General features: G+C 44.9%; 1 protein-coding gene across 1 annotated transcript in view; it reads left to right on the forward strand.

The window, feature by feature from the left end:
• TDRD9 (tudor domain containing 9) overlaps window positions 1–13,212 on the forward strand; it is a 141,588-nt gene that overhangs the window by 16,586 nt on the left and 111,790 nt on the right. The window contains exon 2 of the mRNA XM_090034129.1: window positions 11,426–11,532. Coding sequence (XP_089890255.1) covers window positions 11,426–11,532 — 107 coding nt within the window. The remainder of the gene's footprint in view (window positions 1–11,425; window positions 11,533–13,212) is intronic.

Genomic DNA, 13,212 nt, shown 5'->3' on the forward strand with positions numbered 1-13,212 from the left:
TAGCCACTCGAGAGTTGACCATAGACCCACCCCCCTCCTCCCAGTGCTGCCACTGCATAGCCTGCACATAGACCCGACCCAAACCTCCTCCTGGGAGAGCCTGGTGCTACCCCTGGTTCCAGCCGGTTGCAGCAGCCCACCCTTGCCCCACGCACAGATCCGGGGCCTACATGGCTCCTCTGGGAGTGTGCATAGCAGTGGAATCTGACTTCCCCAAGCCTGCATCTCCTGGATGAGCTGCACGGCTCTGTCCTGGGCCCCACCCTGGCTGGGCAGTGCCTGCTGTGGCTCCAGCACCACTCCCTCCCTCATTGCAGGGGCCTCGATCTGCCCCACACCCCATTCCCCTTCCCTCCCCTTCCCCCTCCACAGACTTACCAGCCAGACACTGCTCTCCAAGCTGCCGGGTTAGCTGTGCGTATGCATGCAGCATTTATTGGTGTCATTGTTGGCCACATCAGCCAAAAAAAACAGATTGCCAATAATGTCTTTTCTTTAACTTAATCTACTTATCAGGTTGCCCTAATTTTCTTATGTCCTTCAGGAATTCATCACAACTCTCTTTCCGTAATGTGCTAATTGAAATTGCATCAGCAAATGAGTGCCATGCTACTTATAGTTTAGAACAGGGACATCAAACTCATCAGGCTTTGTGGGCTCTAAATGGCATGGGGCCAGATTGGGCCCATAGACCAGTCCTGCATGCCAATTGTGGTGCTCCACGTGTGGGACATGACCTAGTCACGGGCATGTCACATGCAGCATACAGGTCCAGTCTGAGGCAGCACTGTGGGCTGGATCCGGTCAGTAGGCTATATCTTTGTCAAGGGATAAATGTGCAAGGAAGGTGAGAACAGATTGCACAGGTAACCTTTATCCTGTTATTTTCTGAATTCTGAAAGTATGACTTTGCAGTCCAAATGTTCTTTTATGATTGGGGGGAGGGAAAGCGTGTGTAATTTCCTAGATTTGTGTCTTCTGTAACCAGCAAAAAATCAAGTAAATTAATAAATTCCATGATACAGCATCACTGATCCCCATATGTGTCATCAGTGTGTGATGCGTAAAGGCAGTAAAGCACAGCTACTTGAACCAGAGTAACCTAACAGAAGTAGCTTTTGGCCTCTGCAAACCAAAGGGAATGACATGTGCTCTTTGATAGTGGGTTTCACAGGTATTTCCTGACAACAGGTAGATTTATTTTCTTGATGTATTTATTAGACTTGTAGACTTCCCAGGAAAGGCTCAGAGAACAAAATAATTTATAAAAGCAACTGAGAGTACCTCGTGCAATTGCCATAAAGCTTGCTTGGCAGAAAACCTGTGGGAGGTCATGTTTCTCCTCAGCTCTGAATTCCTTCCCTCTTGAGGTTTGTGCATTGCTTGCTAAACAGCTGTCCAAATAGGAATGGGTCACAGTACTCCCAGAAGATGTCCAAGCTCCAGCTGTGGCAGACCTCAAGAGGGAGGGAATTTCAGAGCTGAGGAAGAGCATGACCTTCCATGGGTTTTTGGCCAAGCAAGCTTTATGGCACATGCAGGAGGGTGGTGTCAGCTGATATTAAGGATCATGATTTGGCTTAAGGGGGTAGGCGGTCCCTTAGCTGCATAGGGAATGGAAGGGAGCGTGACTCTTGCTCCTTCCCCAAACACAACCTCTTTTGCCTTGTTGTCTCTAACATGTCCTTATCTTGTCTGTTCCTAAAACTAACACTTCTGGTTCCTAAAACTTCTCATCTTGGTCCCAGTCAAACTGCCCCCTTACTCTTTCAGGCATGAGCTATCAAGGAGAACATGGGACAGGCAGACTCCCTGCTCTTAGTGTTTGAACCCAGCCAAACCCAGAACAGCAGTCTCCTAGAAAGCATGGAGCATGCTCAGCTGTTTTGTGGGAATCGTGCATGTGGACAATCTGGCCATCTGTAAGAGCTGGGAGGGAGTGGTGTGAGCTCACTTGGGGAATCTTGGGAAACTGAACTAAAGACGTCTACTCTACATCATTGCAGTGCAGTTTTTCAGAGGCTTAAAACTTGCTCACATTTGAGCAGATATTCATGAGGAAGAGAGAAACACCTGTGTGACATAAAAGTTATGTCTGCCAAATTCCAAGTGTCTGGTTTAAAACACAAGGGTGCTACTGTTCTGCGGAGAAAAGATTGCCAGAATATAAATGCAAGCAATAAGGCTAAAGAAAGTAAGAAAAAAAAAAAATAAAGCATGCTCCTCAGAAGTGGGTGTATACTTTCAAGTAGGGATGTGAACTGTTAAACAATTAATTGTTAACGGATAAGGCCAGTGATGTCTGGTTATAGCTTACTGTTTATTGTTAGCATGGAGTGGGGCGCAGCAGGGAAAGGGGGCAAAGGGAGGCCTTGTGGTGTCCCAGCAGGAACCAGAAGGCAGCAGAATAGGTGTGAAGGAGGGGAGGAGTGAGGAGGAAGGGGGTGGGGTGGGGGGGACTAGTACCTGTATCTAGGCTCTGTAGACCCCAGTGCAGCTGCTTGCAGCTTCCCCTGTGCCTGCCACGAGCAGCTTGGGCTCCAAGCAGGTACCTGCCACCCACCTTGGAGCCCGGGCTGCTTGCAGCAGGGTCTGTGGAGCCTAGTAGTTAGGTACTAGTCCCCCCTTTCCTCTCCCCCCCTGAACTCTGCTGTCCACAAGGAAAGCAACTCAGCTTCCTCTTGGATGTGATGTCTTCTGCTGCTGGTGGTGCCCGTGCTCATCCCTTGGCCAGACCTGGAGCAGCTGCAGGGCCTGGCAGGGGCAAGGTGGAGGCACGGGGCAGTTCCCCCAGGCTTGTGGCTCAACCCCAGTGTGCCCTACCCCTCTGCCCCATCCACACTGTTGTAATTTTAACAAGGTTTTTTTTTAAAATTGGTATCTACATCCCTGCTTTCAAGCTCTGCTTTCTGTTGTATATAAAAAGGAACTTGGTGGCAGAGCATCCTACCCTGGCCCCTGGGCTTCAGAATGCTCTATCCTGATCTGTGGACAGAACCACTGCTTAAGAGTCAGTATTAGTGAGGGTGGGATACTTTCCCTTATTTATCCTTTTCTGTAAAGTTTAATTACTGTCATATTTTGTTCAAATTGATCTGAGTGGTTTTTTTGTATAGACTGTTATAAATAAACACATGAGCATCTGTTTGAATGTACATATTATCTGAATTTTTATGAACAAGTAAACATAAAACAATATACATATAAATATTTTTAAAAATTAACATTTAATTAAACTAAACTGTCACTTTAGGGGAATTACTGGAAGGGAAACACAGTTTAACACCAGAAATTGTTGGCACATTCAAGTGTAAATGTTCCCAATACACTGAGGGTGCCTCGCTTGAAATACAGTGAGCCAGACAAAGGTCTTCCTTTTCTTGCAGCTATAAAATGACCTCAAATAAGTCAATGAGGCCAATACAGCACAGGCAAAGTATTCAGTAAATTTTACATTTGAACAGGATTTGAAATATCAAATACAGCATGGTTTCCCAGCTTAGAAAAAAGACAAAGCTCAGCCATCCTGTATTAATGCAGCAGAGCCAAATAAAGCAAAGCATCTGATTTAACACGCATGTTAACTTCAACTGTATTTCAGTGTGCATTACATGTACTAGTGTTTTTAAAAGTATTAAACACAAATTTACCTATAATGAAAAAGAACTCTGATTAACTTAGCAAGAACTTGAGCCTGTAAAGAGAGAGTGTATTTGAGTTGATAATAAGAATCCTGGGGAGGAAAACATCTTTCATTTACACAGACTCAGAATTTTAGGGCTGGAAGGGACCTTGTGGTTTTGTTCTGGGAGAAGTGAGAAACAGATTTCCTCTTACAGTGGGAAATGTTGAGACTAGATTTCAATTTTAAGATGACCAAGATGTACCTTAAGTTGGTTAACATTGAGAACCTGAATCAAATTGTCAAATAATCACAACCTAAGCATTCTAGGTAGTGTTTTTGGGTTTGTTTTTTTTTTAAGCCTCACTTGAATATCTTTTATTTTTTTACTTTAATATTTCATTCACTGCACCACTACCTCAGTCAGCACATCAGTAGGAATTTTACTTAAAACTAGTGTCACTCGCTTTGGAGATCACTCTTAATTGTGCATGTTCTATTCCATACAAAAACTTCCCCTTTATTCCCACAAACCTCGCAAAAATCACAGGAAGCAAAAATGCAGATAGGACAGTTATAGCAGTATTTTACCTGTGCAGTTTTGGTAGAATTACATATGGTGGACTGTCTCAGCCTCTTTTCTGAAACTAAAATAATGTGACACTTTATATAACTGAATATTTGCTGTAACAGTGAATAACCTTCAACTGGGGTTTGCTGAAGGTCTCACTAAAAATGGCTTTCCTTTTACTGCCAGTTGGCATTCAGGACTTCGATAGCATCGTCTTAAGCAGAAGAATAGGCTAACTTGAAAGAAATAATGTACTGCCAATAAAAAGCCTTACTATTCAATTTCTATAAGCCACATAAAACATTTTTAGAAATGCACCTTTTGGGTTTATATTTACATTCCAAGTCAAGAACCGAGGCTGGAAACATTACAGTAGAAAAAGCCCTAGTGGGAATATTGTTAGGATTCTGAGTTTGGGTTGTTCACCCGTTAAATGTAAAAGATGAACTCTAAGGATAGGGGTTTATGTTCTTCACTCAGTAGAGTGTCCTTTTGAAAAACTTACTGAGCTAGATTTAAAACTCTGCCATTATTTAAAAATAAGATCTTCTGTTCGTAAAAATACGAGAAGACTGCTCAAGTGTCTCGTACTCTAGTTATTCCTGCTCTTCAGATCTTAACTATCTGAAGGAGACTGACACTGATAAATTCTTAATTGAAGAAAAGAAGAAATAAAGCCCACTAAAATAGTACTGTGATGACTCATATTTAGAAGTAGGCAAAATAATTTTTTTGTTTTTAAATAAAGCATTCCGCCTCAGTGACTGAAGAATCAGTGCCTTTACACTATAGTAACTGTGGTTCTTGAAGACAGGGCAACATTACAGGCTGCCTCCAGTAAAAGACAGTGTAGCAGGCAGTAAAGTCAGGGAGGAAGGTAACTGGTTCTAATTCTAATATTATAAAAGCCTTTGTCTGTCTCTGTCCATAACGCTTTATTTGCGCTCTGATTGGCTGTCTCGGCAGCCAGTCAGAGTGCTCTGGACAGACGGGACAGACGGCAGAGCGCTGCTTCTTGGAGGGAGAGGGGGATGGCAGGGACTGGAGCCCCACATAAGAGAGCATGGAGCCAGGGGATGAGGCTAGCAGCACTGGCCTTGACACCCCCCCCCATTTGCTCCTTAGAGCCAAGGGCAAGAGCCACCCCCGCCATTGACCACCCAACAACAGCCGGCGGGGAGGGAAGGAGAGGGGGTGGTTACCGGTAGCTGCAACCACCACCATGTGGCTGCCACCCCGTAACCGGACACAGTACTCTACTTGCGGCTTCACCAAGGCAGAATAAAGTGGGAGGAAGACATCTAGTTTTGTTTGAGATGCGTCGTTAGATGCATACCAGTGTTTTGCTTTGCCAGCTGCAGTATCACATTAAACTGTCTGTTAAGACCCCCTGGTCTCTTTTAGTTGTGATGCTAGTAAGTGTAGCATTTCCGAGCCTGCAAGTATGTTGTGGGTTGTTTATCTCCAGGTGAAGCATCTTGCACTTCCCGGTGTTGAACATCATCAGGTTTTGGTCCGCCCACTTGTGAGCCTGTGCAGGTCAGCCTGTATCCCCAGTCTAATCTCAACCCTGACCGCAGTCCCCCATAATTTGGTGTCATCTGCGAACTTTGCCAGTCCATCCGAGTAGAAATCATTAATGAATATGTTAAAAAGTACTGGTCTGAGTAACTAACCCTAAGGGATACTAGTGTTCACCAAGCACCATGTTGACTTGGAGAGTAATAATAGATGGAACTGGGTCCTATCTCAGAGCCAGTTGCCTAGACACCGGACCATAGGGTTATTGAGACTGCAGTTCTCCAATTTTACCAGGAGCAAGTCGTGGGAGACCAGATCAAAGGCTTTTTTGAAGTCCAGATATATTATGGCAACCTCATCTCCCTTATCCAGGTGGCATGTTACCTGATTATAGAAGAAAATGAGGTTGGTCAAGCATGACCTGCCTGTAACGAAGCATGTTGGCTAGGGCTGTGTGAGGCTTAGGTAGCTGATTCAATTAGGAGGACATTTGGCCCTATTTGGGGACCAAATCTCTGAGACTGAATTAAATCAGCAGACCAATTTAAAAGCTCCGAATTGATTTGAATTATCCAAATTGATTCAGAAAAGATTCAGCTGCTTCAGAGATTTGGCCATAGACTAAACAGGGAGCTGAGACAGCTGCCTCCAGCTGGTAAATCTGTTGGAGTTGGGGGAGGGAAGGGGTATGGGAGAGGGGGGGAGTGGGGCTGGGGCTGAGACTGGGACAAGATGCCCAGCTGGGGTGGCAGGAGAGAGAGAGACACACACACACGGGGAGGAGGGTGCGGGATGCAGGTGTAGCAGCACTGGGAGCAGGCGGCGGGGGAGGCAGGATGTTGGTGCAGCTTGCTTCAGGCGGAAGGGGACAAGCGGCATCAGGGCATAGCCCCGGGTCTCAGTGCTGCTGCATCTGTATTCTGTGCCCCCCTCAGTCCATGCTGGCTGGGAAGCGGCAACAGGGCATAGCCCCTGCTCCGAGCACTACTGTGCCTGCATCCCACACGCCCCCTGCCCCCCAGCCATTGGCTGGCAAGTGGCAGCAGCGCCTCCCCCCTGCAGCAGTTGGCAAGCCACAGTGGGAGAGAGTCCCTGCTCCCAGCACTGATGTGGGCATGGCAGTGCTGGGAGAGGGGGCTATGCTGTCGCCCGGAGCGAGCCATGCCTGGGTTGAGTACCCCCCCCCATGCTGGCTGGACTGGGTGGCGGATGGGTCTGGGCAGGGCAGCCATGGGGGTTTCTCCTGACACTTTTTTTTTTTTTAAAGCCCTGCATTTACTGGCTCTGTCAGCGGTAATCAGGGGCTCTGAGGGCTCATGGCAGAGTCCCGTGGGGCAGTGGGGGGCAGCAGAGATCGCCCCCTTCCCCTCCCCCCCCGCCTGGCGCACACAGGCAGCCGTGGGGGTTTCTCCCATGGCTCCCCCCACTCGGGGAGAGGCAGGCACAGCTGGAGGAGCCGTGGGAGAACCTGCAGCCACCCAGGTGTGCCTGCCTCTTCCTGGCCAATCCAAATCTCTGAATCAGTATTGAATCTCTGATTCTGATTTGGCCAAATCAGATGGGAACAGTGATTCAAATCTCTGAATCGAATCACTGTCCTCTAAATTGGCCGAATCCAAATTGAATGCTTCCCTAGTCATGCAGGCCTAATGTTGACTGTCGATTGGAATATTGCCTTCTGTTAGCCTATTGCTAATGGATTCTTTGATATTTTTTCCAGGATTTCTCCAGGGATTGAGGTCAAACTGATTGATCTGTCATTCTCTGGATCCTTCTTCCTTCCCTTCTTGTAGGTAGGCACCACATTGGCCCTCTTCCAGTCTTCCAGAGCCTCTGCCGAGCAACACAGATTCTCAAATAGTTTTGCCATGGGTTGTGCAATGATGTTGGCCAATTCTTTTAGCACTCTTGGGTGCAGTTTATCCGGGCCTGTTGACCTGTAGATGTCCAGCCTCTCTAGATGTTTCCTCACGAGATCTTTGCCAACTATTGGTGGATGATCACCCCCACCTTGATCATCCTGTATCCTGTCAAGCAGGGTAGCACCCTTGAACTGGTGGAATACTGACGTGAAGTAATCGTTTAGGAGTTTGGATTTCTCCTGGGTGTCAGTTGACAGCTGTCCCATTTTGTTCATCGGGGTCCAATGTTTCCCGTATTTTTTTTTCTCTGACTTCCTATGTATCAGAAGAAGGACTTTTTATTGTTCTTGTTGCCAGTATGAATTTGGTTTTCACCTTTGCTTTTCTCATCTTCTCCCTACAGGTGAAGGCTATTGCTGTGTTGTTTTTCTTTGTGGTATTTCCCAACTTCCATCTCTTATAAGTTCCTCTTCAATTCCAGGAGGTCCATGACTTTCCCTCTGAGCCAATGGGGGTCTCCCAGCCCTTTTCCTACCTTTCCTGCAGCCTGGAATGGACTACCTTTGTGCTCCAAGGATCATGTCCCTGACGAATGACCACTTGTTTTGGACCCCCGGCCAAATAAGCCCTAACCTGTTCTTTTGCCACTGTTGGCTGCCCACCTCCTCCCCAAACTGTGCTACCCAGTGCAGTAGTCTGGGAGCTGACCTTGCCTGTGAAGACCGAGGTGAAAAAGGCATTGAGTGCTTCAGCCTTTTCTGCATCCTATGTCTCAAGGTTGCTTCCCCCATTCAGTAAAGGACCTAGCTTTCCCTGATCCTCCTCTTGATACCAACATACATGTAGAAACCCTTCAGTTCCCTTGCTAGCTGCAACTCCAATTGTGCTTTGGCCTTCCTAACTATTCACTATATATTTTCCTATTTAAGCAAATGAGGCAGGATTCTTGCAGTCTGACATCTCCTTTGCTGAAAACCCCATATCTGTCAACAGAGCTGGTCCATTCTGCCCTAAATGAAGAAGCAAGGGTGCAGGGAGGCAACCATGTGGTCATACAGTTAAAGGCACTCCTCCTGTCCCTCCATGGGTTGGCAGTCTACCCTGGTTGTTGTTGCTACACCTCAGGAGCTTGCTACACCTTTGCCCATTGGCGACGCTTGGGGGGTGCATGCGGTTGCGTGTGCACCCCTGAGATTGGCTGTGTAACCCCTGGAAGTGCCAGCTGTGAATCTGGAAGTGCCAGTGGAAGTGCACTTTCAGTTTTGCTGCTGGCTCAGTAATCGGCTGTTGAGAGACCCCTGACTCCTCTCTTCCCCTCCCCTGGTCGGTGATTGGTTGCTGAGGACCCCCCCCCCCATCATCAATCTGGTGCCCCCCCAGACTCAGGAGGCATCTGTTGCCCATGCCTCTGCCTGTACATGGGAGGTGTTAACCTGCAAGCCAACTTCATGGTTGTCTTTATCAACGAGCACAGACACATAAGTAGGTATATTTAAACATCTGTAAAGCTCTGTCATTTTAAAGTGCTACAACTTTTATATATTTCTACTTTGTTTCACTTGAACCAGAAGTTGAACTGTTGGAACTTTAAACCTGTGTTTTCATTTGTGGTTATACTGGTTTAACTCTGCTAATCTGTTTCATCGGTGTGCTCCCACAGTTATGGGTTTGCCTTGTGCACTTTTGAGGAGTAAGAGTTACTCCTTCTCTGTTAGAACAGTTTAGTGTTGCATCTGCCAGAGTCAGAAGCAGCTTATCCAGTGTCGCCATGGATGTTTTGCCACTCTTCACTAGGAGGAAGTAACCACCCAATCTAATAATTCAGTGTTCGTCTCCAGTTGTGGCAGTTCAGGTACCGCCCTAGCTGTGGTGCAGGCTGAGGCACTTAAGTGCAGCAAGATCTTGTTACATAAGTTCAGCATAAGAGAGAGAAAAGTATAAAATCTGTATTGCTAAATGTTGTGGGGGGGGTTTTCTGGGTCCCCTAAACAGCTTAGGTCAGAGATGAGTAACATTATCTAATTGCAACAGGGTGTTTTATGGTTTTGTTTTCTTGGGGCTATTGTTTGAACTGATAAGGACAGAGTTTAGAAATGAACTGTGTTTAGAAACCAGCCAAGCATATGAAGTAGCATCATACTGCCACCGCTGTATAATTTCATGGGTTTATGTTGTCTTTTGGAGGAAGAGAAAGGGAAAATTGAAATAGTACACTGTGGAAGTGGGCAGGGGTGATTGCACTGTGATGAGTTGACATGCTAGAATTATTTTGTAGTCCTTCAGCTGTTATTAGGAAGGACATTAATCACAAACACTTCATACCAATTAGATTGTGATGCAACACTCTAAGAATAGTGCAAATTGGCTTCTTTTAATTATTCAAACATTTAAATTCTATCTGTATTCAGTACTCTGAATACTGCTTTTGTCTCTGAGCAAGCCCATATGGCAGCTTGTAGAATCATAGAAAATTAGGGTTAGAAAGGACCTCAGGAGGTCATTTAGGTCCAACCTCCTGCTCAAAGTAGGACCATCCCCAACTAGATCATCCAGCCAAAGCTTTGTCTAGCTGGGTCTTAAAAACCTCCGAGTATGGAGATTCCACAGTCTCTCTGGGTAACCTGTTCCAGTGTTTTACTACCCTCCTAGTGAGAAAATTCTTCCTAATATCTAACCTAAACTTCCCTTGCTGCAACTTGAGACTGTCGCTCCTTGTTCTGTTATCCGCCACCACTGAGAACAGTCCTGCTCCATCCTCTTTGGAACCACCCTTCAGGTAGTTGAAGGCTGATATTAAATCCCCTCTCAGTCTTCTCTTCTCCAGACTCAATATGCCCAGTTCCCTCAGCTTCTTCTCATAAGGCATGTGCCCCAGCCCCCGAACCATTTTGTTACCCACCGCTGTACTCTCTCCAGTTTGTCTACATCTTTTCTGTAGTGGGGGGCCCCAGGCTGGCTGTAGTACTCCAGATGTGGCCTCACCAGTGCTGAATAATCGCTTCCCTTGACCTGCTGGACACTCTCCAACGTAGCTCAGTGTGCCATTAGTTTTCTTTGCAACAAGGGCACACTGTTGCCTCATATTCAGCTCATTGTCCACTGCAACCCCCAGGTCCTTTTCTGCAGAGCTGCTGCCCAGCCAGTCAGCCCCCGGCCTGTACTGGTGCATGGGATTGTTCTGTCCTAAGTGCTGGACTTTGTACTTGTCCTTGTTGAACCTCGTGAGATTGTGTTCTTGCTGGTTGCCCTTTGTTGTGTAGAAAGAGATACTTCAGGAATTGACAGAATGCTTTGAGTATAGATCTATATTAGACACACTACACTATTGTGGGTTTCTAGCCGAGGCATTGATCTGCTGTTCCTACTGCTAAGTAATTTTATTCTTTTTTTTTTTTTTTCCTGTTTCAACCTCTTTTGTCTCAAGGACAAAGCATGCATTTTTAAAATCTGGTCAGATTTGCTCATTATTTTGCCCTCCTGCTTCTAAAGAAAAAAAACATTTTTTTTAAATAGAATTATTTTGCTTTTGCCCATAAGAAATCTTTCTAATTTCTTAGTGAAAATAAATACTGAGCATGTGTGATTCCCTTTCCCTGTTTTGTTGAAAGGTAAATTTATCTGAAATCCAGCACGTAAAGGCATTAAAAAAACATAGTCCTATTCTGTAGGTAGCTTCAAAGGGCAGGGACGGTGTTGATGTCTGGTGTTTAGGCTCTGGGGCAGATCCTGCCAGGGCTTGATGTGGAGACCCTGAAGTAACTGAATAATTTTGATATCCCCAAGGATTTGTTCACCCTTTCCTTGACTCTAGAAAGTGTTTGCTGAATTGCTGTTTTTTTCCCCCTTCAGGGTACATGCCAAGGAGAGTGTGGGGGCTGAATATGTTGAAAAATACAGACAACTGGAGGAGCAAGAATTGGTTGCAGTTGATAAAGAACAGCATCTCCGTGGCCCAGGTGAAAAAATGCCCTTCCCCTTTTCTAATTCTAATATTTAAAACTAAACAAAAATATTAACTGTAATGTCTGTGTATGTATTGATGGTTCTGTATTTTTTCTGTCTTGTTTAAAGATGGACTGTTATTAACAAGTGAAGAATTGCGTGTGTATGTGTACGTACATGCGATGTAATGCATTTTATGGTGATGATGTATCTTTTATTTAGAATTTAAAATACTCATTTGTGTAAAAAGATTTCTCTCTCTCTCTCTCTCCCTCTCTCTTCTGATGGTTTTATTGTTGCCAGAATAGAAATGGGTAATGTGGATTGTTTCTTTTGTTCTGGGTTGCTACATTCCACTCTACTGTACTCTATTTTGGAAAGTGTGTGTGAATGTCTCTCTTCTGAGTGTTGTTAGAGGGAAATTGGATTGAACCTCTTTCCCAGTATTTCTTGTAAAAGCAGTATAGCGGTGACTAGGTTGTCATGACAGCTCAGCCTCAAACTATACTGTGCTACAGTTAACTTCCAAACAAGTTACTGTAGAGGGGCCTTTCTTATAGAGTTACTCTGTACTCCTTGTTCTTTTATGTCTTTCAGTGACTAAAGTAGGAAGGCTTGAGCTGGCTCTGCTTCATAAAACTGCTGCCAAAATACTTACTTAACTTTAGAAAACCCAATTATCCAATGATGCATTATAGGAATTGTGTACTCGTTACGTATTTATAGTCATTATGAAAATACCTTTTAATGTTATTCTTTACTCCCTAATATCTTATATAAATTAGGGAGAAATTTTGCAATGAAAGCAGTAGAAGATGTACTGTAATTTTACAGGATTGGCCTTTAAATTAGTCGTCTTAATAAAATCCCGTTTCTCCTATTGTTTTTTAAAAAATGTTCTTGCCTTCCCTTGGTGTTTATATTCCTAAGGATATTGTTGTTATCTCTCAGTTGTCACTTACTACAACAGCATATTTAATTACTACAATGAAGATAAACAACAAACCCATAAAATATCATAACAGGTGCTCTATTGTTATTTCTCTGGTAGCTGTTTTCTCCTATCCCTTTTCTTGCTTTTTGCCCCTGTAATGCTGTTAGAGTTTAGTTAATCAGGAAGTTGCTGCTTCCTGTGTTGCTGTCCACCTCCTGTGATCAGTTCTGTGCTCCCAGCTATGTGTAGTATTAGCTGAAAGGAGCTAAACAGACTGAATAGTGTTGTGACTAGAAGGTATCTACTAATATTCTGGAACAAAGCAGCAGAATACTGGTGAGACTTGTAGCATGAACCAGTTCAGCGTATTTCAGATATTTCGTCATTACTACCACCATCATATAAACAGATGCAGAATTCTCATAGTTGGGTAGTATTCAAAGAAAAAACAGTGAGCATGAGAATTGTATGTTTACGGTATTTTCACACACAGAACACATTTCCAAATAAGGGCCTTGTTGCATGTTAATTTTAGGCAGCTCTTGGAGCTCTTAACCCCTAGATTGTCCACACATTAGTACCTGAAGCTAGTTTGAAGCAAACATTAGGTGGCTTAAAGTTAAGCCACACCAGGGAAGGTTCATTTCTGATCTGTTACCCAATTAATGTTCTGTTAATGTGTGCCTGCTCCCCACAGATGAACTGCCCAAGTTGCAGTCCTCCAGCATTCCAGCCCCTCCAGAAGCTCTATAACCCGGTC

The sequence above is a fragment of the Crocodylus siamensis genome, chromosome 2 (assembly GCF_052110815.1).
Source record: "Crocodylus siamensis isolate JL-2025a chromosome 2, ASM5211081v1, whole genome shotgun sequence".
In the NCBI taxonomy this organism is placed as follows: domain Eukaryota; kingdom Metazoa; phylum Chordata; order Crocodylia; family Crocodylidae; genus Crocodylus; species Crocodylus siamensis.